This window comes from Monodon monoceros, unplaced genomic scaffold (assembly GCF_005190385.1).
Source record: "Monodon monoceros isolate NGI ecotype Baffin Bay Population unplaced genomic scaffold, NGI_Narwhal_1 Super_Scaffold_14, whole genome shotgun sequence".
NCBI lineage: Eukaryota > Metazoa > Chordata > Mammalia > Artiodactyla > Monodontidae > Monodon > Monodon monoceros.
In genome coordinates this window covers 35,489,764-35,516,332 of record NW_021703770.1, presented here as the reverse complement: position 1 = coordinate 35,516,332, position 26,569 = coordinate 35,489,764, and the positions used below count along the sequence as shown (strand labels likewise).

General features: G+C 39.9%; 1 protein-coding gene across 1 annotated transcript in view; it reads right to left on the bottom strand.

Moving 5' to 3' along the window:
* Window positions 1-600: 600 nt before the first annotated feature.
* The window catches only part of NIPAL2 (NIPA like domain containing 2), a 73,012-nt gene continuing 47,043 nt past the window's right edge, over window positions 601-26,569 (bottom strand). The window contains exons 5-11 of the mRNA XM_029223195.1: window positions 23,903-24,024; window positions 15,063-15,159; window positions 9,732-9,867; window positions 7,701-7,789; window positions 3,769-3,832; window positions 2,557-2,651; window positions 601-1,202 (exon numbers count right to left, since the gene is read on the bottom strand). Of these exons, the coding sequence (XP_029079028.1) occupies window positions 1,090-1,202; window positions 2,557-2,651; window positions 3,769-3,832; window positions 7,701-7,789; window positions 9,732-9,867; window positions 15,063-15,159; window positions 23,903-24,024 (716 nt within the window). The 3' untranslated portion in view covers window positions 601-1,089. The remainder of the gene's footprint in view (window positions 1,203-2,556; window positions 2,652-3,768; window positions 3,833-7,700; window positions 7,790-9,731; window positions 9,868-15,062; window positions 15,160-23,902; window positions 24,025-26,569) is intronic.

Below are 26,569 nucleotides of genomic sequence, written 5' to 3'. Positions count from 1 at the left end.
TATCTTAGTAGCTATGTCACTATGGCAGCGGAAGAGCCATTCAGGGCATGGTAGCACCTGGGTTTCCTCCCTTGACTTAGGTTGGACCCCTTGGCTGTGTTCTATGTCTACAGATTTAAAAAGGCTGAAATCCAGTTCTCTAATCATAACTGTTCTTTTACCTAGAAGAATTTTATTCTAAAGCTTGAAGTAATGCCTTGAGGAAGAAACAGAGTGTTAGTGAAAATATCACTAAGAACTTAAATATGATCTTTGAGACGTGTTAAAAGTTAAAACATAAAAACCCACTTGATAAATTATAAGATCTCAACAAATAAAGGCATAGTATATGAAGTTTGTCTTCAGTTTCAATTCAAGTATAATAGGATCGTACAGCTGAAGAAAACGTCACCATTCTATTACATTTTTATTTTAAAAATTGGTACTAATTCTTACATTTTTCCTTTCTTAAGCTTAAAAAAGTCCACCAGTCAAGGTCTTTTGACTTTGGTATACCCCATCATAGAATGGGGTATAGATTCTAATTTAAAGACACCCTTAATTTTCAAAGGATATTTGTGATAGGGCTAGTTTTCAGAAAAGATGATTCACCACTCAATTTGGGAATAGGAAGGTGAAATGTTTTTGGGGAGGTTCATAAAAGATGTCTTAGGAAAAATGAATGCTCTCAAACCTTTGGTTTAGGAGCGAGGTGGTGGGGCTAAAGTGTCCCTTTAAAACAAAGCAACTGGCCTTGCAAGCTGTATGGGAAAAGCAGCCGATGTGTTCTGCAGCCAAATCGTGAACGCACATTTTTGTGTGACATTCCTGCTTGGGCAGCCAGGCTCTAATTAAGATCTAGCCAGTTCGATGATCACTAGGGAGAGGTCCAGGGTGTGGGGAACACTTCAAATCACATTCCATGAACACATTAGACTGTCAAAGCTTAGGAAGGCCCTGATAGTCCATAGACATGGAGGTGGGGTAAAGGACTCTGAAACAAATGGGAGCACATGTCAGCATAAAATAGTTGCTGACACAAATTGAACATGTGCAATTTTTTAAAAGGTGGTATCGAATAACAGGCCAGCAGCCATCCCTCTCGGCATTTCAGACCTCTTTCTTCTCTCCACTCGGGCTCTTTGTGGAGTCACTTCCATCAGGCAAAGTTCCATAGGATAAGCCGTTTGAATCTGGCTGTATTTTGTCCAATGTTTGTTTCCCTGTGGAGATAATAATCACAAAGAATCTTTTGAGCTCTTTCAGAAGAATAAGTCTTAATAATTTCTCCTCTATCTAGGCCACATTTTATTCCCTTTAAAAAATACTAGGTGGTCACCCTCTAAGTAGAAGAGATAAACGTCAAGGAAGAAAGGCCCACGGAACTCCACGCCCCTTGATGTGTCATCATTGCTGTCCACATGACCGAGCTGTCTCCCACCCAGGGTCTACCATGCTGAGCACGGAAATCAGGTTGGATCAGTCAGGAGATTAACATGAAGCATGCGCTCATCTCCAAACCTCTCTCCCCAGTGTTCTGTCTCCTTGTTCATGTTTAGTCTAGTGCATGTAACAACAGAGAAAAACAGTCTTTCATAGTGGTTTCTAAAGCTGTTACTGATCCTACGTATGGGGCTGTGTGAAATGAAAAATAGAGTTAAAAAGAAGTAAACTTTATTCCCTACCAAAGAACCCCTAACCATACAAGGCATCTCTAACACACACCCGTGCCATGAATGCCAATTCTTGCACTGAACGCTCTTAGCTGATAAGATGGCTGGAATGCGAAAGAGAACACGGAACTCATAGGGCCATATTTTCTCAGTCGTAGGGATGAGGCTTTAATGGTGTTTGCTTCAAAGGCTTGGTCCTAGCAGAATGGTGGAGGAAGCTGGGAGAACATCACTGCTGTTTGTCTAGAGACCTATTGGTCACCCCAGATCCCTAGCAAAACTGGAGATTGTTGGGGGTGGTGAGCAGGGGAGGAGGTGGGGACACTGCAGCCCGTTTCCTTTGTTCTGGTTATGGCTTGTGTTGTCTACGTGACAGAAGCTAGTTATTCTCGGTGAGAGTGGAGAGCTGGGACAGCGATGCATCCGCTCTGGATGAATGAGGTAAGGAAGAGGGGAAGAAGCTCACGTTCAGGTGATCGAGAAGAACGTCTCTCTTGGCCCTCCAGTGCACAGGCCACCTCCGTCTGAGCACCTGACTTTCTGGCCTTAGATGTTCCCTCAAAGGCTCTCCAAGCAACAAAGGTCTGTTCTTGCCACTCCTACTCCTTTCCCTACCCTTTTCCAATTTAAAGAAACCTAAAAAGGAGATTTGCAACATCACCCAAATCAAGAAAACAGGATCAGTTCTTTTCTAACCCCAGTGTTCTGTGGAAAGCCAATATTCAAATAAATGATTATTAACATTTACAGTTAAACTATCACCTCTGGCTTCATCATTAAATGTACATGTTTTTGAGGGTAAGAATTATGTTTTATATTAATTTTACACACCAAATCATACCAGCAATGATTAATTTAGAAGGATAAAATTTTCTATTCTAAATTAAGGAATATACAGTTTTACCAGGGACATGTCCAATATCAATGTAAGACTGTGGCAGATGTTCCTTTCCTCGATTTCTTGTGACCAAAACCACACCAAGGAATGACAGAAAACACCTGTAAGAATAATGGTAATAAAGAACACAAGATCGCTGAAAGAACTCACAGTGTTAAATAACTGAATTCCATATTCTACATGATGACATGCATTCCACTGGTTTTATTCTTTCTGTTTCTCATGGTAAGCTGCCTAGAACTTGTCTTAATTGCCGCAGCCAATAATATTTGTCCCCAAAACCAAGACCTGGGCAGCTTCCAATAAGTCTCTGCTTCAGGTTTTTACCATCTGGAGGCTAATTTAGGCTCTAAACCCTTTGGGTAGACACTAGGTCTCATTTTCTATCCATGCATGCCCAGACTCATTACTGGCATGCAACACGAGCAAAAAATAATTTATTCTTTAATTTTCTAAGATATTTTGTTGTCCTTGGCCATAAGAATAGTCATGGTTTCCAGATCCCAGAAGTTTAGCCTCGCCCAAAAATCTTATGAGATTGAATTCTCAAGATAGATGATTTTCTACACTGAAAAGAGTCTGGGCTCAAGTTTGCATAACAATGGTCATGCAGGATACCACATCAAGAAGCAACTAAGCATTCATAGGGTGCCAGCTGGAACCAATGGAAGAACTGATACATTGGCGATATTCTGTCAAAGTTCTGCTCTCTGTTTGTCACAGTGCCAGCAGTGACTGTCCTCCAAATCTCTAGGCAGGGTTAAAGCTGGGCACCCAGACACAGGAGAGGGATGGCACCAATCTGATGTTATTAGGTCCAAAGGTAGGGATCTGCCCCAGTCTCGGCCTTTTGTTCTAGGTGATCCTAGAGGCATCTGTGGTTCCCTGATTGAGATCTAACCTAGGGGTTCCCAAGGGTGGGGTAGGTCTGATAGAGTATAAAGATGTGGAGTAGCTACAAGGGCCAGTGGATTTACCTTGACTTTGGCTGGAACAGAAAATCCCCAATGTTTCAGAATCCTCAGAGAGATACTTAAATCACAAAGACCCTGAGCCCTGGGTAGGGTGTTAAGTTGAAAAATATGTTTCTTTTAGGAACTCGGGGAACTGATGTTTCTTATATAATTTTCCAATTTTCTATGCCTCAGGTACAATGCCAAAAATCTCACATAAAAGTAATAGGATTTCACATACCTTACTTCTGAGACATTTACTCACCCAAAAAGATATATAAATATAGTGAGAAAAGCTGCACCAAGGAATTCCTTATAAAATATGATACCTACCGTAGAAATAGAAGATAACATTAATTTCAGGGTAAGAATATTTACAATAGCTACATATTGTTTTTCAAATTAATATATTATTTTTTCTAAGTACAGTTACCCTTAAAATGCACATCCTGTGGTTTAAAAGTATTTGCATGCCATACTAACATTTTCAGTGATTCCAAAAGAACACAGATTTGTAGACTTTATATAATGTAAGTATCATTATTAAGAAATCAGCACCATTAACATAATTTTGCCAACAGAAATTTCTTATCCAGTCCAAGATTTGTCCCACTGGCATGTGCAAGAAAACAAAACTCGAGTGATATTTTCCACCTACAGTTTTAAGCCTGGGGTCAGCAAGCCTGACCTGTGCATCTGGGTGGACTCTGGGCCTTTGACACAGCGCTCGCACTTCAGGCCAGCTGCTCCCCATGCTGTCAGTCTTGGCAACACCCTGCGGTTTGTGGGTCTGGCATATTCTCATTCAGGCACTGGAGGTTGCAGATGTGCTACCCCAGCTCCATTTCTCACTGCCAACCCCTCTCCCATCTCCTTCATCTGGTCTTTCCTTCTGGGTGAAGAGAAATGTGGATGTGTCCTTTACTCTGATGAGCTTTTCTTCTCTCCTTGTTAGTCTCAATGATTTCCTCTTGGCCTATGGTCCCAAAGCCTTCGTAGACTTTTTACTAAATAAGTTATCTTTAAATTATATATTACTTGGAATCAAATTTTGTGTGTGTGTGGTGTTGGTCTTGCTACCCTGTGGACAAGTATTTATTGAGAGTCCTAAGTGCCAGCCACTGCTTAGGTGCTGCACATACCACAGGGAACAAGACAGGGGCTTTCTCAGTCTGAAGTCTATCTCCTCATCTAGAGGATAAACTTCCTACAGGAATAAGCCATGTCCCATTCTGATGAATATTTGTTGAATGAATCAACACTTCTGAAGCACTTTTCCATGTTATTACACATTTCCTTGTGATCATTTTAATGTTTTCTTGTTATTCTGAGCTGGTGCCCCATAATATTCATTTCTTGAAGGACATTTTAAATTGTTTGAAACGTTTTGCTTTTGTAAAGTGTCAGTAAACTTCTCTACATATTTTTTTCCCAGTATTTTAGGATTTTTTGTTGTTGTCGCTTTAAGAGGAATTTCTGTTAAAACAGAGCAAAAACTAAAAAAAGTGTAGTAAAATACACATAACATTTACCATCCTAAACATTTTAAAGTTTACAGTGCAGTTGTGTTACGTATACAGTCGTCACTCGGTACCCACAGGATTTGGTTGTAGGACCCCTCCGCGGATACCAAAATCTGAGGATGCTCAAGTCCCTTATATAAAATGGCATAATATTTGCATATAACCTACACACATCCTCCACAAATACTTTAAATCATCTCTAGATTACTTATAATACCTAATACAGCGTAAATGCTATGTGAATAGTTGCTATCATGCGGCATATTAAATTTTTGCTTTTTGGAACTTTCTGGAATTTGGGGGGGGAGGGGATATTTTCTATCCACTGTTGGTTATATCCACAGATGCAGAACTGTTGATATAGAGGGCCAGCTATATTCATATTGTTGTGCAACCAATCTTCAGAACTTCTTATCTTGTGAAACTGAAACTCTATACCCATTAAACAACTTCCCCATTCCTGCCTCCCCCCAGCCCCTCGCAATCACCACTCTACTTTCCATTTCTGTAAGTCTGACTACTCTGGATACCTCCTATAAGTGGAATCATACAGTATTTGTCCTTTTGTGACTGGCTTGTTTCACTTAGCATAATGTCCTCAAGGTTCATCCATGTTGTAGCATGTATCAAAAATTCTTTCCTTTTGGATGGTTGAATAACATTCCATTGTATGTATACATCACATATTCTTTACCCATTCGTCTGTCAATTTATGTTGCTTCTGTCATTTGGCTGCTGTGAATAATGCTGCTATGAACCTAGGTGTACAAATATCTGTTTGAGTCCCTGCTTTCAATTCTTTCGGACATATACCCAGGAGTAGAATTGCTGGATCATATGGTAATTCTATGCTTAATTTTTTGAGGAACTGCCATAGTGGCTACACCATTTTACATTCCCACTAACAGTGCACAAGGGTTCCAATTTCTTCATATACTTGCCAACACTTGTTATTTTATTTATTTATTTGCTAGTAGTCATCCTAGTGGGTGTGAAGTGGTTTTGGTTTGCATTTTCCTAATGATTAGTGATGTTGAACGTCTTTTCATGTGCTTGTTGGCCAAGCACAAGTACACCTTCTTTGAAGAAATGTCTTAATCAAGTCCTTTGCCCATTTTTTAATTGGGTTATTTGTTTTTGAGCTGTAGGATCAAAGAGTGGAAACATTTTTAAGGCTCTTGATAAAAACTCTGAAACTCAGTTCTAGGAGGGAGGTACCATGGTACCCGACTCCACGAGAGTGCCCGCAACACTTCAGCCTTGTCAGCATTGATTATTGAGATAAAAAGAGCAAAACAAAAGCTTTACTAATTTAGCAGGCAATATATGGTATCTCATTTTCGTTTTAAGCTATACTTTTTGATGGGGGCAAAGAGGAGAAGTAAGTCAAGAAGCTTCACCTCCATTCCACACTTCAGTAACATCAGGTGAACTATTATCATTCCCAGAAAGTTCCAGCTTCCCTGATTATCAGTTACTTGGTTTGCTAAGTATTCAGATCCAGCCCTGTTGGTCCTCCTATAAAACCTTCTTTTCAGGGGAACTACATGTTTTACACATCTTTAGCACAGTCATCTTAATTATTATGCTGTACGTCACACCTATAAATGTCTTTGGCCTTGCTCTTTTCCTTTTTCAGTATTTCTAGGGCACACAAGTGTACAATCTTTTGTTACTTACTTTTGTCAACAAGCATAAAATGCTAAAAAAAAATTAGATGTTTTCGGATATAATCTTTCTCCTTAAAAGTATGTTTCAATTTTGGGAAACAGAAAATGCATTAATTACATTTAAAAATTGGCCCCCTGGCAGTCACCCTGTTTGCCATGAAATAAAAAAGATGTGTCCATTAGGCAACAGATAATACCTAATTACCTCCCAAATACATAAACTTTGCATTGGGAAATGAAGTCCCAATATGACAAGGTAGTAAATACATCTAATAAGCCAATGAACTAAGGTATACCAGTACCAAACTTACAAATGATATACCTGAATCGACTGTATTTTTGTTTGGACCAAGTTTCAAATTTATACTTTTTTAACACTACTGTGTCTGACACATTTAAAAAGTTGTCCATAGAAAGAAAAGAGCTACAATAGTAGAAAAATAGAGGCCAGAACAGTAAAGGTAGTAGTTTCTGTTCTCATCTGTCTGGCCTTCCCTGGAACACTGGATTCACGTTTGGATCCCTCTCTCTGATGCAAGTGGTGAGCACCAGGGAGGGGAGAGTTCATCGAACTGGGGATGTTTGGTCCAGAGACAGGACACAGGAGGACCTGCGCTTTGATTATCAGAAGGGCTGGCAAGGAGAAGACTCCAGAAAGCAGAACTAAGATGAGCATCTGGAATTCACAGGGAGGCTTATTTCAGTTCCAATACAGGGGAATACTTTCTAATAATTAGAGCTCTCCAAATTATTAGAGTGATTCAAACCAGGACTGAACTGTCTCGGGGCACAGAGAGCACTGGGGAACATTCACACAAAGTAGAAGAACCTCTCCTAGAGGATGTTATGGAGGAAGTTCAGACACTGGGCGGTAGCTAGGAGGATGTGGGCTATACATTCCTTATAACCAAAATATTCCTTGATTTTCTCATTACTCTGAGGGAGACTTCATTTATGCCTTTTATGGGGATAGAATCACCTAAGCATAGAAAGCCAAAACTCACCTGCAATAATGGCACTGATTGTAAAGAAAGTATGGTTAATGGGCACCACCGTCGCTGTATTGTAGAGTTTTGTGGCTTGATTCAGGAGCCTAGAGCAGAAGGCACTTACTGAAGCTCTGTCTTTAAGAGACGCTCAACAATAAGTTAACAATAACATCGAGAAATGCATGTTCTTTAGCTACAACTACAAAGGGAAAGGAAGTGCAGTAAAAGGGCATTTCCAATCAGCAGTCATAGCTTATATGCATCTGATGTATGAGATCAGATGTCAGGTTTTACGGTCTGTTTAAACCAACAACAGTAACAATGAAAAGCAATTAATCATATCTGGAGGCCACAGAAGTTTGAGTTGGAAGCGATTCAAGCTGCTGGACCAGTATCACACTGGGGCTGATTCATTAGGATAGACTTTAGAACCTGTTAAATATCATATCGGGGAATGGTATAGCTATCCCTTGACATGCCACGTGCCAAGAAAGAAGATGGAGAAGTAAAGGAATGTTTAATGTTTCAAAAACAATGCTCAGCCCTCCAGCTGCAGAGCACATGTGGGAGCTCAGCTTCCCACTTTGGCCGCCAACATGGTTCAGGTTCCCACAACTGCACGGTGCAGCCCTGTCAGGGACTAGACCTTTTCTGAAGCAGTGCATTGCATTGACATCACCTGGGCACTTTAAAAAGCACTAGGGTTTAGGTCCTATTCTAGAGCAATTGAAAAAAAAAATTTGTGAGTAGAGCCCAAGTGTTCCTCTATATGTGTGTGTACATGCATGTACACACACATATGCATGTACACAGGCATGTAAGTATATATGTGCATGTATACATATATGTACAAACAAACCTCCTCAGGTAATGAATTGTAATGGGAAGCCAGGGCTGAGAACCATGGTTCTACAGTTCTAGTGTGGTCACATAGTTCTAGGGTGAGAGGTGCAGGGACTGAAACAAGGGTGATAGGAATGTAGTTTACCTTCAGTTGTATCTGGCTTTTAAATTCGTGAAGCAGAGTTTAAAGATAATGATGCTAATCACTAAATTCTGAAAGGTATTGTAACTGTACCGATTAATTCAGAAGAGAGGTGAAACAAAGCAGTTTCACGATTCAAGTGTTAGATACACACTTGGTCTTATAAACAAACAAAAGGAACAGTTTGTTTATGACAAATGAAACAGTGACAGAACATTGGATTTCTCCGGTAACACACTCCTTGTAACAGGGTCCATATTCAACCCGTAACAATTAGACCTGACTTCTAGCACCTAAGGAAGGAACCACTCTCCTCCAAAATTTGGGCTTTGTTTCCTGGCTGGCACTGGGCTGGCGCTCCTGCATAGCATTTTGGGGTAAACAGAAAACTTTCTGGTGGACTCAGGAGAACCTAGCAGCAAAGGCAAAATCATGATGTGAAATGGAGGGGAAGAGATTGGAGCAGATGGAGGTGGGGGGAGAGAAGAGCAGAAATTAAAAATGTTCCATATCACCACTGTGAGGCCCCAAGAGAAATGTAAAACAATCATTCTGCAATCCCGTGGGTGCAAGGAAAATTCTGGCTAAAGATGCAAAGTTTTGGGGAAAGGATTTCCCTCCCGGCCAAACGTCTGGTTTTGTCCATCTCTGGGCAATTAATGAGTATGAGCTAAGAAATGAAGGTGAAGGGTTCATGTATTTCCTATATTTAGAATGAAATCCTGGATGTGGACCTGCCCCTTTGATTTATTGCTAATGACAACCTGTGTGCGATGGATATTAATTACAAGCAGAAGAGCATCAGGAAAGTATCAAAGTGCACTTAGCTGGATTATGGCCACACTTTAGAACTCACAAAACATGAAGGCAATGCTTCGTAAAAGCTTATTATTGGATGTGAAGGATAAAGCCAGGGATATTGGCTGAGGATAAGCATAGACCCCTCACCCTTAGAAATCAGTTACATCTAATTTTAATTATCATCTGAGGCCAATAAAGATTAATGCTCAGAGAAGCACAGGAATGTTGAAAGGGCAGTGAGTATGTAAGAGCTAACTTACTTGACTTGGAAAACACAAGACGCTATCATGATGATAAACATGATATAGAAGATGGGATAAGTTAGTTGCATTTTATCCGTCACAGAAAAAGCGATCATGCCTGAGACGGCTTTTACTGAAATAACAGTCAATGAGGCTGAAAAAGAAAACACAAAACACAAATAAAATACATATCTGAGATAGAATTACAAATAAGTATCTTAACTTTACATGGTAGAGTAGTAAATACCCCTATTATGCTTTAAGAATGAAGACTGCCCTGAGAGGTGTAGGGTAGGTTGTGATGCCAGCCAAGCAGTAGTTCTGTTGCTCAAGCTGTGGCCTTTCCATTTGCTTAAATCAGCTAAAGATCTGCTGTGTGACTGAGTGCTTATCTTTGGAACAAGATGCTTATTTTCCAGCCCTCACTGTTGAAAGGATGCTGTGGAGGTTATAATTACTAGTAGACGGGAAAGGAAGAAAACAATGAAGGGAGGAGATAAGAAAAGGCAGATTGCCTATGTGACATTAATGGGAAAAAAACTATACTGAAAAAATTTAAAGCCAAATAGATGAGAAGACTGGAAAGTGAAAAGCAACTCACTCAGTGAGTTTACTAACAGTTGTACTAAGTCTACGTATGAGCCCTTTTGTTAGTAAACGCCTAGAAGTTTTCATTAAAAATATTTTTTGACAAGGACGTTAATAGTAAGCAGGGCAGAGCTGAGTATTCATTTCTCAGAGTCAACCCTAAATCTAAGATTTACATAAGCAATGTCTGTTTATTTTCTATGCTAAAAGAGGAACTTATCACTATGAGAACAAGTTTCTCATATGTTTCAAACAGCAATGAGGAAAAAGTGATTTGATAAGGTTATGGTAGAATGAAAGCAAGGAAGAATTTTCTGGAAACACAGTGTTTCTGTAGGAAGAAGAGAGTGTTTTCTTTTTGTCTTAGGTCTCTTGAAACTACTGTTGCATATAATTCCATAATTTAGCTGAAACCCACAGAAAGTTAAAAAATAATTTTTACATGAAATCAAATATCTGTAAGTCAAAGGCAGTGTGAAGAAGAAATACTATCTTTGATCTACTTGGTCATAATATATCTGAGCTTTATTCCTTTTAGCTTTTGAAAAGGATATATATATATATATAATGTTTAAAATAGCAGGTGATGGCCAACTAGGAAAAGCCTAGTTTTCTAAAAAATAAAAATATACTTTGACTTGAAGGTTACCAGGGCACACTTCCAAATTAGACATTTTCTTTCTGTTAAAAGTCATAATTAACAGAGGAGACCAGGTGATAAATTCTAAAAACAAACCCCCGATCTGAACAAAGAGGCCCTTACAGCTGGGCCCTTCTTCACTTTAAATGTTTTTTGACTTGGTCATTTTACATATTTTCTATAGATTATGAAAATAGTCATATTTTAGCTAATCTCGAAATGTAAAACATCTATAGACATGTATGTCACTTGATGGTTTACTTTTATAAGGTTAGCTCTTGAGGGACCCTGATTTCCTCCTAAACACTTGGCTTGAAATTAGAGCACGATGTGGTGATGGGCTTGTGGTCTGAACAGCCAGGTTTCCAAAAGAGATCATTCACGGAGAAAGAGTTGAACACATTGTTCCCTTCGCCTCAGAATCTCAGGGTTGCAAAGCCCACCTAATTCAACCACCATCTGATGTTAAGTTTACTTAAATACAAAACAAAAGCAAAACTAGAATTCTTTATTAAACAGCTAAACCAACTACCAGTTGCTAGAGTTAATCGCTATATTTTCAAAGCACGCACAATCACCACCTATTAATCACCGTTTATTGTATTTCTAAGCTGGTGTTGAGTACTTCTAAGTTTTTCTGAGGGCGGGGGTGGTTAATGAGGATGGGTGGGAATACCAAATTGTAATGCAGTATCATTCTAATGCTGTAGATATAAAAGTAGAAAGTACTTACATATGCACAGAAAAAATGCCTAGAAGAAACTACATCAAGATACTATCAGTGGCTATCTCTAGGCAATGGGATTATGAATAAACTTTAAACTCATTTTTTTAAACTATAAAATGTATACATGCCCATTTACAAAAATATGGAAAATGCAGAAAAGTCTGGAAAGAAAAATAAAAATCACCTGTAATCTCAACACTCATCCCCAAATCTTTTTTTTTTTTTTTTTCCCTGCGGTACGCGGCCTCTCACCGCTGTGGCCCCTCCCGCTGTGGAGCACAGGCTCCGGACGCGCAGGCTCAGCGGCCATGGCTCACGGGCCTAGCCGCTCCGCGGCGTGTGGGATCCTCCCGGACCGGGGCACGAACGCGCATTCCCTGCATCGGCAGGCGGACTCTCAACCACTGCGCCACCAGGGAAGTCCCCCAAATCATTTTTAACATTTGAGACTCTTTGTAGTTATTTTTCTATCGCTAAGCACAAATATATTATAACATGTGAATCATACAGTATATACTACTTAGAAACCAATTTTCCATCACCATTAAGTATTTTGTATGCCAGTAATTATTCTTCTAAAGTATGATTTTTATTGGTTGGAGAGTAAGCCTTTGTATGAATGGGAATGCCTTTTGGGAACTCCTTACTCTTAGATATTTTGATTGCATCCATTTTTTTGGTATTAAAAATGAAACTGTGATGAATATCCTTGAATACAAATCTTTGTATATCATTCTGCCAATTTCTGTAGGAAAATCACCTAAAGGGCAATTACTGTGTTGACAGCCACTGTTCTTCTGAAATCTATTGGTAAACTATCTTCTACAGAGGACCAGACACACTCCCGTAATATCATGCGGCAGTGCTCAATTATATGAATTTTTATATTAAAATATTTTATATTTTATAGCTTCTTTTTGTCTTTCTCTGTTTTCTTAATTCTCAGCAGTAGACATGTATTACTGTCATCATTTTAACAGTACGATTTTTGCCCAGCATGAATTATGCTGACCCATGTTTAAAAGTCAGCCTTCTCAGTTTATTCCTAGTTCTTCCTCAGAACTGATTCTTGGGTTTATTTATCGATCCATTGCTTTTCTGCCTTCTATTTCATTAATTTTTGCCTTTATCTTTACTAATTGTTCCTTTCTGCTTGCCTCAGCTTTATTTCTGTGCTTTTTTCCCCTAACTTCTTGAGTTGGGTACTTAATTGACTTACATTTAAAGCAATGAATTTCCTTCTGAATACAGCATTAGTCATAAACTATAGGTTTAATATTAAGTGTTTTCATAATAATTTAAGAAATATATGCTGTGATGAAATGGTGGTTTCTGCTTTGGCCCAGCTGCAGTTTAAGCATAGTGTTTAACATTCCCAGGTGGTACGGTTTTAGTGGTTCTATTTTTGTTATTATTTTCTGTTTTTATTTCACTGTGATCTGAAAATGTGGTCTGTACTATTTCAACTTCCTGGAATTTATCAAAAATTTCTTTGTGGCCAATTATAAGATCAGCTTTTGTAAATGTTACACAGGCACTTGAAAGAAGGTGTATTCTCTGCTTTCTGGATTTAGAGTTCAACCTTAGAGCTGCCAGATCAAAATTAAGCATTCAGTTTCTCTAATTTTACAGATTTTTCTGTCTCCTTATTTCCATGAGCTAAGAGAAGTCTCCTACTCCTCTTATATTTATGCTAATGTAGTTTCTGAAATAGCTGCTGCCCAGTCTACTGAGGGCCCCTGTCCCCTGATGCCGCCTCCTTCCAAGCCCCAGTCCTACCCTGATTAGCAGCTAAATACTAATAGGGGAGCCTCCAGGATCCTCTGTTGCATTTACTGCTTCTGCCTTGATTTTAACTTAGATGGTAATATAATGACCTTCTGCTTTCTTTTACTTTCAATCTGAGTTACCTTGTTTAGATGAAATTGATGTATGAAGTCAAAATATTTCACAACCAGCAGAAGCCAGTCAGAAAGGGTGATGTTTCAATAACCCTTATAGAGCTGAACCAGAGGAAACTGGCTGAATCCAATTTCAGAATCTTTTTCAAAATCAATACGGGAATTTTTCTCAAGTACAATTTGGAAATCTTTCTTTTTCACTTGGTAAACTTACCCCATTTACATTTATGATCAAAGCTGATATGTATGGTCTTAATTCTGTTATCTTACTTTCCTATTTAAAATTTCCTTTATTTTCAATATTTTCCTACATAATGTGCATCTTTTCTCTTAGTTTGCTTTTGTTCTCCCTACCTGGTAATTTGGAAGAAAAAAATATAAAGTTTCTTTTCTGTTCTTTTGATTAACCACATACCTGAACATGTTCTAGAGTAAATTTGTTTCTATAAGTAACTATCACAAATGCAACTCTTCCAATTCAAAGGAGAGTTGATGAAATGAAGAAATGAAACCTCCAGCACCTCATGAACATGGAAGCTGCAGCTGCCTCAAAGGTATAAATACAATGTACAAAGTTAGAGTTAACAACATGTGATGGATGGGTCATCTTAGGCAAAGAAAGAATTATCAATAAATTTTTGAAAAGGGAATTTCCCAAATGATTAGTGAGATCTCCTAGTGATTTAAAAAGATATAGAGGGCTGGGCTTCCCTGGTGGTGCAGTGGTTGAGAGTCCGCCTGCCGATGCAGGGGACACGGGTTCGTGCTCCAGTCCGGGAGGATCCCACATGCCGCGGAGCAGCTGGGCCCGTGAGCCATGGCCGCTGAGCCTGTGCGTCCGGAACCTGTGCTCCGCAACGGGAGAGGCCACAACAGTGGGAGGCCCGCGTACAGGAAAAAAAAAAAAAAATATATATATATATATATGTATATATATATATATATATATAGAGAGAGAGAGAGAGAGAGAGAGAGAGGGCTTATGTAAGCATCAGTGTTCAAATCTTATAAGGTGCCTCTGGAGAAAAAGGAAACGGGTAGTTAAATAATGAATGAAAGAAGTGTATTCAAGAAAAATCATACTGCTTACATTTGTTTCATATTAGCCATGTTTTAAAGTTTTTTTTTTTCTAAATGTAAATAGGATAGGCCTAGATAACTTCTGATACAAAAGTTTCATTTGGGTTTATTCATTTGTTTCTCTTTTAATATTCTTCAATTATTTACTAAGAAGAAAACCCCCAAATTGTCAGAGAGCAAATAAAATTATCAAGAAGTAAAAATCCTTAAATCTATTAAAAATTAAACATATATCAATTGCAGCAATGGACATGCAAAGTATAATTTGTGTAACTGAGACTCAGTTTCTATAGATCAGAATTGAAAGGGAGAAACAATGAGAAAAAATAGAATGCTCAAATATTTTCCTTGAAACTCTTTTAGGACTTAGCATGGCTACATTAGATAATTAGAAAACAAAAAAATATCCTTACCTAGAAGTGCCACCAGGGTTAGCAGAATCACAATGTGTTTCATTCCTTTCCTTTTATGGAAGTATAGGAGAATGCAGAAAATTAGTATTTCTAAAATCTAGAAATGAAAAAGATGAAAAAGAGTAAAGTGTAAATTATTCTATACGAAGTCTTCAGAATGGCACACTTCTTTTTTTGATTTTGCAACAACTATCATATGAGGGTTGAGGATGACTGGAGCTCCTAAGGACAATTATAAATATATGAGAACAGCATAAGGAGCCTTAGTGATCCAGACCCAGAGTTCTAACATCAATTACATGGCAATGATGCCCAAATCTAGATCTCCAGTCCTGACCTCCCAACTCCAGTCTCATTTATCCAGTTGTCTACCAGACATTTTCACATGCTTTTTTTTTTTTTTTTTTTTTTGGCTGCGTTGGGTCTTTGCTGCGCATGGGCTTTCTCTAGTTGTGGTGCATGGGCTTCTCTTTGTGGTGTCTTCTCTTGTTGCGGAGCATGGGCTCTAGGCACGCAGGCTTCAGTAGTTGTGGCATGCGGGCTCAGTAGTTGTGGCTCACGGGCTCTAGAGCACAGGCTTAGTAGTTGTGGCACACAGGCTTAGTTATTCCACAGCATGTGGGATCTTCCCGGACCAGGGCTCAAACCTGTGTCCCTTGCATTGGCAGGCTCTTAACCACTGTGCCACCAGGGAAGTCTGACATGCATGTTTAACAGCCATAACACACGAATATGGGCAACACTTAACTCTTTTTTTGTTTTTGGCCGCATTGTGTGGTATGCAGGATATTAGTTCCCCGACCAGGGATCGAACCTGTGTCCCCTGCAGTGGAAGCACAGAGTCTTAAACACTGGACTGCCAGGGAAGTCCCAACACTTAACTCTTTATTTATTTATTTTTTGGCTGCGTTGGGTCTTCATTGCTGCACGTGGGCTTTCTCTACTTTTGGTGAGTGGGGGCTACTCTTCCTTGCGGTGCACGGGCTTCTCATCGTGGTGGCTTCTCTTGTTGTGCAGCACAGGCTCTAGGTGCACAGGCTTCAGTAGTTGTGGCCACGGGCTTAGTTGCTCCGTGGCATGTGGGATCTTCCTGGACCAGGGATTGAACCTGTGTCCCCTGCATTGGCAGGCGGATTCTTAACCACTGCGCCACCAGGGAAGTCCCCAACACTTAATTCTTGGTGGCCTACCTTCCCTACCTGTTCCTCCCGGGCCTCCACCCCATCGGAAGATGGCATCACCACATGCCCTGCTGCACAAGCTGAAAACTCCTCCTTTTCCCTCATTCCTCGCCACCCGCTCTGACTAGTGCAACAGCTTCTACTTTGTCTCTGATTTGACTCTTGCCTCTTTACAATCCAGACATTCAGCAGCAAGAGGAGTCATTTAAAAATACAGTTTGGGGGCTTCCCTGGTGGCACAGTGGTTGAGAGTCCGCTTGCCGATGCAGGGGATACGGGTTCGTGCCCTGGACCGGGAAGATCCCACATGCCGCGGAGCGGCTGGGCCCGTGAGCCATGGCCGCTGAGCCTGCGTGTCCAGAGCCTGTGCTCCACAACGGGAGAGGCCACAACAGTCAGAGGCCTGCGTACCACAAAAAAAAACAAAAAACAAAAAACGATTTGGATAATGAAATATTTCATTCATAGAGAGTATATATGAATATACATATCAGGTATTTACAGTAATGTGACAACTACCATTGTGCCCTCTACTCAACCTGAGAAACAGAACCCATCAATCCCTGTGAAGTCTCTCGTTCCCAATTGCACTCCCCTCCTCCTGCAACCTCCCCAGGAACCGCTACATTGAGTTTTGTGTTTACCATTCATTTTCTTTATACTTTATCACCTTTCTACGTATCCCCAAATGACGCCGTTTATTTTTGCACACTTGTTCTTTATACAAGTGGAATTATACTTGCTTTCACTCGCTTGCTTTTTTATCACTGTGCATTATGTTTATGAGATTCATCCAGGATGATACATGTAGTAAAAATAGAAATTAGATCTAGTCATCCCTTTGCTTAAACGTCCCAGCACGTTAAGAATAAGCTCCACACTCCCTCCTGGATTACAAAGCCCCAGTTAACTTCTGGGACCTCATCATCTTGTACGGCTGTCTCCTGGATGGTCCAACCTGCACCAGCCACAAATGGCCTACCCCTCCCCGCCAACCCCTGCCACCCCGCTGAGTCCTTTGGGGTCCTCAGATTGCTCAGCTTTGGGACCTTTGCACTAAGAGTTTGCCCTGCCTGGAATGCTCTTTCCCTGAGCTATTGTTTGTACAATGACTCCTAGTCACTCAGCTCCCCAGAGAGATCTTCCCAGATCGTTCTGATCTCACAGAGCCACCCAGTCATCCTATCACAACCCCGACTTCAGGTGGCTACTGTAGAGTATTTTATCATGACCTGTTCGTGTGGTTATGTGTTTCTTGTCTGTTTCCCACTAGCACATCTGCTCTATGAGAACAGGGACCTTTTCTGCCTCCAGTGCCTGAAATACAGTTGGTCACTCAATAAGTATTTTTCGAATTAATGAGTAAATTACACCTCAAATTTATTATGAACCACTTGCCAAAAAACAAGCCTAATGTCTAATAAATTGAGTGTTCAATAAGTATTAATTGACTGAATGTCTAAAATTTTCCTACCTTTAAGAGAATTAGTATAATTTTGAGTTCTCAATTTTATTTTTGTTTTAGCTTTTTTTTCTTTTTTATAGTTAACCTGAAGCATAGCTTTTTTTTTCTCCCCCCCCAAAGAGACAGTATCTCTGGACTGAACTCATAAATATGAATGTTTACATTGGACAAGTGAAAACACCAGCATTAATTTTTTTCTTAAAAATGACTAGAGTTAGGGACTTCACTACTTTCAGGGCTGTTCTCCCTTTAATCCTCTGTGGTCATGGAAAGCAGCAGGACCATATCTTCCTCATTTAAAAACCTTTTCATCTAATATGGAAGATTAACTCATCCCTTAGTCTTTTCTTTTCCTGGCAAATTAAACCAATCGTTTTAACTCTTCCTTATAGCACTTATTTGCCAGACCTTTAATTTAATCAAGTCATGCTACAAAAGCTATTCAACTCCTATCTATTTGCTTTCCTGAAAGCTGCCATCGAAACCGAAACATCCCTCTCGGCTTGGTCTCCCCTCCACCACAGTTGTCCATTTCTCACGTGATACAATTACAGACAGCTCCCAGCAGCTTTCGGGACCACTGTTATTTGTGGCTGGAGGGAAGAAAGCTTTTCCTGCACTAAGGTACAGAGCATGTTAGCTAAATCTGTTAGCATGCCAATTATTAACATGTTTTGGGGGGATGATGGTAGTTATAAGTTTTGAAAATCATGTATGACTTTTTTTACAAACTCTATCTCTGTGGCTTCAGATCTATAAAACATGAGTTCCTATTATTCACAGAATGACTGCAGTTGCCCTGGGTTCTGTCCTGTGGCAAGAGATCACGGAGCTCCCGGGAATAAAATATTCAAGCAGCATGAGTTAATGTTAATTTTTTCTTTTCTAGTAACATTTTCTCTCCTCTCTGAAAAAATCAATATCAAAGAAGCTGTGACCTCTGCAGGTTGTTGCGACCCAGGAAGAGGCTGCTTTGCTGATTGCGATCTCAGAGGCCAGAAATAATAACAGCACCTAGTGCATGCTTGCCACATGCTTTACTTGTACTAATTCATTGAATCCTCACAACAACCTCAGGAGGTGGGCACTATTACTGTCCTCATTTTACAGATGGGGAAACCAAGGCTCAGAAGGGTTAAGTGGTACAGCTCTGGAAGGCAGAATTATGCCCCCCCTCCCATCCCAAGATGTCCACGTCCTAAACTCTGGAACTTGTGTGTATGTTACTTTACACAGCAAAGGGGCTTTGCAGATGTGATTAAGGCTATGGACCCTGAGATGCGGAGATTATCCTGGATTATCCGAGTGGGCCCAGTGTAGTCACAAGGGTCCTTAAAAGCAGAGAACCTTCCCAGCTGTGGTCAAAGAGAGATGTAACATGAGAAAGACCCAAGTCAAGGAATGCTGGCTGCCTCTAGAAGCTGGAAACGGCAAGGAAACAGATTCTCCCCAAGGGCGCTCTCAAGGAATACAGCTCTGCCAATACCTTGAGTTTAGTCCATGAGACCTGTGTTGGACTTCTGACCTTCAAAACTGTAAGAAAATTAATTTGTGTTGTTTTAAGCCACTAAGTTTGTGACAATTTGTTATGGAAACAATAGGAAACTAATTCAGGTTTGGGTACCTGAAGTCTTTCCAGAGGAACAGAATTTTCAGGATGAGTTTTCTGAATTATTCTGGGTTTTCTGGATTCATTCTCCAATTTGATTTAAAGGCACGCATCATCCTGTTTTCAGTGGTAAAAAGGGCACTGGCAGTCCATGGGATGATGTGACAAAAGAGATACACAAAATTTCATCACTGGAAACCCTAGTCTTACTACCAGAATCTGAGCCTGTGTTCACCTCTTTTTCTCTCACCGAGTTCTTTCTGAAAGTATAGCCTTTGATATAGCTGCCTTGTCCAAAAGAAATGAGCTCTGCAAAGGTTCTCTCTGAGGCCAAGCATGGACAAAGGTCTGATACTCGGAGGTCAGCTTGTATTAATTCTGCTTGGAGAGCTGTGTGGGGAAATGAACTGGAGTGTGCACCCCAGAAGTGGATGACCCGGTTTTGAATTCTGGCTCTGCCACTTAGTATTTAAGCGACCTTGGACAAGTTACTGAACCTCCCTAACTCAGTTTCTCCATCTGCCAATGTCTAGGGCTGTTGCGCAGATGAAGGACAGACCGTGGTCGGAGTGGGCATAGGGCTCAGACTGCTCGGTGAGGTTGGCTACTGCGGCCGCAAAGTGTATCCTAGCGCAGACCTGCGAGTGGCTACTTCCATTCAGACAACAAAGCAGATGAACCTCGTGCAACAGACATGCAGGCTTTGTACACACATAGTTTTCTCCCTTCAGGTTTTAACACCTGCTGGTGGGTTGTTGAAGCAGCTTTTGCCAGAAAGGCCAACTTAATAATCTGCTTCGGGGTAGAGAATTACACCAATCGACAGGCTGGGTCCCTGCTTCGGCTGATTTAATTTTTGGTCTCGTGGAGAGGAAATGAGCGCCATGCAGATTATTTTGTGAAGGATTCTATGTTCACAAGAGAGGTTTCCATCTGAATAGTCTATGGGGAAATCTGGGTGGGCAAAACAGCCACAGTCAAGCCTGCCAAAGAACACGAATTAACTGAGGCTCAGAGCCACGTTCCCTCATGCGGGTTCTGCAGAGGCATTAATAGCTGCTACTCAACGAAAGGCCCTTCAGGAAAAAGGCCTCGTGGTCATATAAGCCTGGGCAGGGCAGGATTCACAAGGTTAAGCCTGTCTCTTTCCTAAAGGACTTCTAGTTTTTAACTTGCTGATGGAGAAGATGAATTTCTCAGGGGGCCACGTATGTTTTATAGCATCTCTCCAAGCTAGTTTGACCTTGCAAACTCGATTGCTCTTTGCTTTTTGGCAAACAGCAGGTGGGAAAGTCTGTTTTAGTGGGTGAGCAAAGGACACCTCATTCCTCTCTGGCCAGTAGACACCAGGCTCCTCAAATCCTCTTCCTGCCCAAAAGAGTCCCAGCTCAGAGGGTAGGCTCCCGGGCCTTGTTTCTAAGGCTCTGACTTCATGTAAGCCTTAAAGGGAAAATGGATATTGACCTGGGACAGGTCAACACATGATACAAGGAGATGCTATTAACTAGTCCGTAATATGACTTTACAATCCCCTTTTGAGATATGTAAAATTTATTCAGACTTAAAATATTTTTATTCATTTTATTAGTTATTTGATCAGTCCCAAAAGGCAGTTCAGGTGTTGCATTTATACTTGGTGTAATACAAAAACTGTTAGATGAACATACTTCAAAGAATCGTCTTAATTACCGTAATTATGATCTTTGCAATTATGGTTTGCAGAAAAAGCACAGACTCTGCCACGTTGAAGGATTAAATATTAATTATGTAGATGTTTAACAGATTTAAACCAAACTTCAGCTCAAGATCTTAGTATGTAATTGATAACTTCTAGAGTCTTTAGAGATGCAACATATAATGGATTAAATTCCAAACTGAGATAAACTAAGATAATATAGATCTATTCCCCTAAGAGTCTAATGCCAATAGTGCTATCCAAATGTGACTTTATTAAAGGTTTATTTTATGCTATCTTATAAATATCTGGAATTATTTACATTTTTGGCAACACTTACTTTCAAATATACTTTCATTATTTTACAGGAATATGGGTCTCTCCCAGGACTATAAAATTCCTGCTTCAGGGATTCTCCTCTGTATTCTAGGTGGCTAATAAGTTGAATGGATTGTGAATAAATGAATGAATAAAGAGCTAACTTTGGAAAGTGGAAAAATGCAATTAATTTCATAGTACTTTTTTCGTGGAACTATAAGGTTTAAAAAGGTAGTTTTGTTCTTTTAAAATGTTTTCTATGGTGTTAAAATGATATAACATACATCATCATCAAACAGTGCTGTTTATTCCAGGAAATAAGTCTTGATGCGTCTTTAATCTCCAAAGGATTCAGCTCAGGCTTTTAATTTTCTGGTCATAGACTCTGTGACCCTTTTCTTACCGGATGAAGAATTTGTTTTGCTTGTAGGCAAAGAATAATAATGTGTTGGTAGGACATCAAGTCTAGACTACCATGACATGCTCAATGAGCCCTTCTAGTGCTTAGATTTGATTGATGAAAGCCTTAATAGTTAAAGGACTGGGTATGGTGGACAAGTAGGAAGATAAAATAGGGGAGGGGGAGACACAAAGTATGACGGACCTGAGGAAACCTACTCTGAATTGGGAAGACCAATCCTAAAGTTTGATGGAGGGCAGGGGTAAGGGGAACCTTTCAATTTAAGAGAGGAGGGAGTTTAGGGGAAAAGATATTGAGTTCAGTTTCTGAGATGTTACTTTTGCAAAATCTATGGAACATCCAAGCAGGGACGAGTAATGAGTAGACAGATGAGAACACAGCTTTGCAGCTTAGAAGAGATCTGGGAAGGAGATGCAGCTCTGGATTTGGAAGTCTTTCTAAAGAATGATGGTGGTGGAGTGGGCAATGAGATCACCCTAGAAAACCCTGGACGAGTTTGTAGCACAAATAGATAAAGAGTGGATGGCAGAAGAGGAGTTACCTACCAAGAGCCTGGGATGGACTGATCAGAGAGGAGGAAGAGAAACAGGGAAAACAAACCAAGGAAGCCCGGGAAGAGAGAGATGCAAGGAGAAGAGAGTGGACCATCAGGAAGTGCTGCACAAGGCTCAACAAGAATCAGGACCAAAAAAGGGAATTCCACTTGGTAATTCGTGGGGAGGGGGCTGGCTTAGGACGAGTGAGGAGTGACCAGGAGCTGAGAAAGTGGAGGGGAATAAATCTTTGGTGGTGTTTAGAAGGGAAATAGGATAGATTATTAAAGGGGGTGTGGAGTGTGAGGAATGTTTTTAAACAGAGTGTCTCTGTTGAGTAAGAGAAAGAAGTACAGTGAGAGACTATAAAAAGAAAAGCCCTATAAACACTTGTGTCCCAGTGGTCAGAATTGTATATCAGAAATGGTAAAATATATAGGATTCTTGTCATACGACTAGGAAGGGCCACACCATAGTGTAATACCATGCAGTTCCTGCTGTAATATCCTGAGTTACATCACACTGAGGGCAAAGCTCGCCATGTCTCTGCAAATGCCAATGTCACACGTTTAAATAATAGGTATACAGCAGGATCATAGTATTTTACCTGTTTCAATGGCAGAGCACTGGACCAGATAGTTTTTTGAGGTCACTTCTAACCCTAAAAATGTTTGACTCTGTGTGCTTTGATTATTTTTATTGAATTCACAACTCTTGATATTTTACCAATTCGGTTCTTGGTTAAATGCTCATTTAGACAATCCCAGTTTTCTTCTTACTGCCTGCCCTTCCTAGAATATTTTTATTCTCCAATCTAAACTGACTTCTGTAACAAGTTACATACCAACCATTTCAATCACATTCTCTGTACCAGGGGTCCCCAACCCGCGGGCCTCAGACCTCTACCTGTCTGCACAGCAGGAGGTAAGCGGCGCGAGAGCGAGCGAAGGTTCATCTGCCGCTCCCCATCGCTCCCCATCACTCACATTACTGCCTGAACCACACCCCCACCCCCCCTCCGTGGAAAAATTGTCTTCCATGAAACGGGTCCCTGGTGCCAAAAAGTTTGGGGACCACTGCTCTATACCCACCGGATACAGCCATTGCATCAAATAAAATATCCCAATTAGTGGCTTCCAATTTCTACATCAGCTCATTCTGTTCTCTATTTTACACATCTCTCAGTATTGTCCTACCCGCTGTTTGCTTCTCCTAAGACAGGCTACTGCATTGGTCTCAAAGAAAGCTTTCTTGAAGGGAATACCTATCTTGGATAAAATTCAGTGAAGTAAAATGTGTCTTCAGGTACTTTCCTTTGACCTGGGAAAAGAGTTTTTTTGTTTGTTTGTTTTTACTCTGAATTGTCCTAAAATATGTTGCTCTGGAATTTGCCGGATTAAATTCCATTAAATTGTGGAAATTGTTCCAGTGATAGGTCACCCCCAAGGACAGAATGCCAGGGAAATGGGGGTGCTTTTATTTAGTGTTTGAAATACTTTAGTACTGGTCAAATATATTTACATTTTAATGAGATATTAATGCTGAGAAGAAAAGATTATATTAGTTTTCCAGCATCTGCGTGTACCAGTGGTCTAGATAATATTGCCTCTGTAACAGTAAAATTTTTAGAATTCTTACCCCGTAGGTCATGAATTGCCAGCCAACAAAGGAATACTGTACTGTTCTTGCAGAGATATCCTGAGTTATATTTGGAGCAAAGTTCACCAATAAATATGTTCCTGCAAATGCCAGTGTCATACCTTTAAATAAAATTGAAAAGACAAACAAGTTGAAAAGGGACATTTTAAGCCTTTTTGTTTATGTAAACATTACCTATAGACTAAGCATTACTCGTAAAGGTCCATGTCTATTAAAATACGATTCATCAAACCATCCCCAGATAGCATCATGCATTCACCCGACGGCATTACCTTTAAAGGGGGATAAGGGCTAGGGAATGGATGTGGTAGGACATAAATTCTGATTTTTCTGTGTTGTTCCAGATGAATCCTGGCTTCTTCAGAGAAGCTTTCCTCAAAGATGGGGAAGATCAGAACGCATGCATATGGAGACATGAAAACACATCCAACCTGGCTGTTTGTTTCCACATGGACCAGTAAGTGCACGATGAAGCTAGATCCATCTAGATCTAGATGGCAGAGCCCAGAGAGTGTGGAAATCCATCACCTGATGATGATCTACTCTGCACCTAGTCATCTTTGGGTCCTTTACACACACAAACTTAGGTATTTTACACTTTGAAACTCTGGTAAATGAATACCTTGATCATTGCCATTTATTGGAGTCCTTTTAGCAGAAATAACGAAGGTGAAAGATGACTCTGCTGTAAGACTTATTTGATCCAATTTAAAGTCTAGAATTCCAGGGATAGCTTGGTAAAATACCACATAATAAACCTATGTAGGAATGTGTTACTGTCATCACCTTAACATTACTTATACTGTAATAATGGAGGAAGGGAATGTGTGGGGGAGGAGTGGCCACAGAAGAAGGGGACTTGCCTTTCCAAATAACATGGAAAACTGCTTATTTATTAATAATTAGCAGCCTGAGAAAAACTGGTTTATGTAGCATTTTTCGGATAGCACACATGAAAACATAATTCAACCTGTTTCACCATTGAGGTCAGCATTGTTGTGTATATAATTTACAACCAGCATTCACTCCAACCTGAAACAATTTGGTGTGTCTATAAAATCTCACAATTTGAAGACATCAATTTCCTGTTGCTCTTAACCAAATGACTTAGAGTTTTGAACTCTAGTTTCTGAGAATTCATTTGATTTTCTACACAAGCTGGACAATAGCTATTCATGGTATTGTAGGACCTATAAAATAAGCTTACTCTAATGCAACAATTTATACTGTAATACTTTTGAAGACAGAAATCATATACACAATTTTAAAAGCTATTTTCTAATGAGAATTTTTAAAAAGAAAACAATATACATTATTAAGCATTTCAATGAAAGGAAAATAATAAACACCATACATAAGAACCTGGAAAAAATTATTGGTCAGCTCTGTCCTTTCTTAGGAAAAAAAAAAAAGAATTTAGAGAAGAGCTAACACCTATCCTTCTCAAACTCTTCCAAAATATGGCAGAGGGAGGAACACTCCCAAACTCATTCTATGAGGCCACCATCACCCTGATACCAAAACCAGACAAGGATGTCACAGAGAAAGAAAACTACAGGCCAATATCACTAATGAACATAGATGCAAAAATCCTCAACAAAATACTAGCAAACAGAATCCAACAGCACATTAAGAGGATCATACACCATGATCAAGTGGGATTTATTCCAGGAATGCAAGGATTCTTCAATATACCCAAATCAATCAATGTGATACACCACATTAACAAATCGAGGGAGAAAAACCATATGGTCATCTCAATAGATGCAGAGAAAGCTTTCGACAGAATTCAACACCCATTTATGATAAAAAAAACCCTCCAGAAAGTAGGCATAGAGGGAACTTTCCTCAACATAATAAAGGCCATATATGACAAACCCACAGCCAACATCGTCCTCAATGGTGAAAAACTGAAAGCATTTCCACTAAGATCAGGAAAAAGACAAGGTTGCTCACTCTCACCACTCTTATTCAACATAGTTTTGGAAGTTTTAGCCACAGCAGTCAGAGAAGAAAAGGAAATAAAAGGAATCCAAATCAGAAAAGAAGTAAAGCTGTCACTGTTTGCAGATGACACGATACTATACATAGAGAATCCTACAGATGCTACCAGAAAACTACTAGAGCTAATCAATGAATTTGGTAAAGTAGCAGGATACAAAATTAATGCACAGAAATCTCTGGCATTCCTATACACGAATGATAAAAAATCTGAAAGTGAAATCAAGAAAACACTCCCATTTACCATTGCAACAAAAAGAATAAAATATCTATGAATAAACCTACGTAAGGAGACAAAAGACCTGTATGCAGAAAACTATAAAACACTGATGAAAGAAATTAAAGATGATACAAATAGATGGAGAGATATACCATGTTCTTGGATTGGAAGAATCAACATTGTGAAAATGACTCTACTACCCAAAGCAATCTACAGATTCAGTGCAATCCCTATCAAACTACCACTGGCATTTTTCACAGAACTAGAACAAAAAATTTCACCATTTGTATGGAAACACAAAAGACCCCAAATAGCCAAAGCAATCTTGAGAACGAAAAATGGAGCTGGAGGAATCAGGCTCCCTGACTTCAGACTATAGTACAAAGCTACAGTAATCAAAGAGAGCATGGTACTGGCACAAAAAC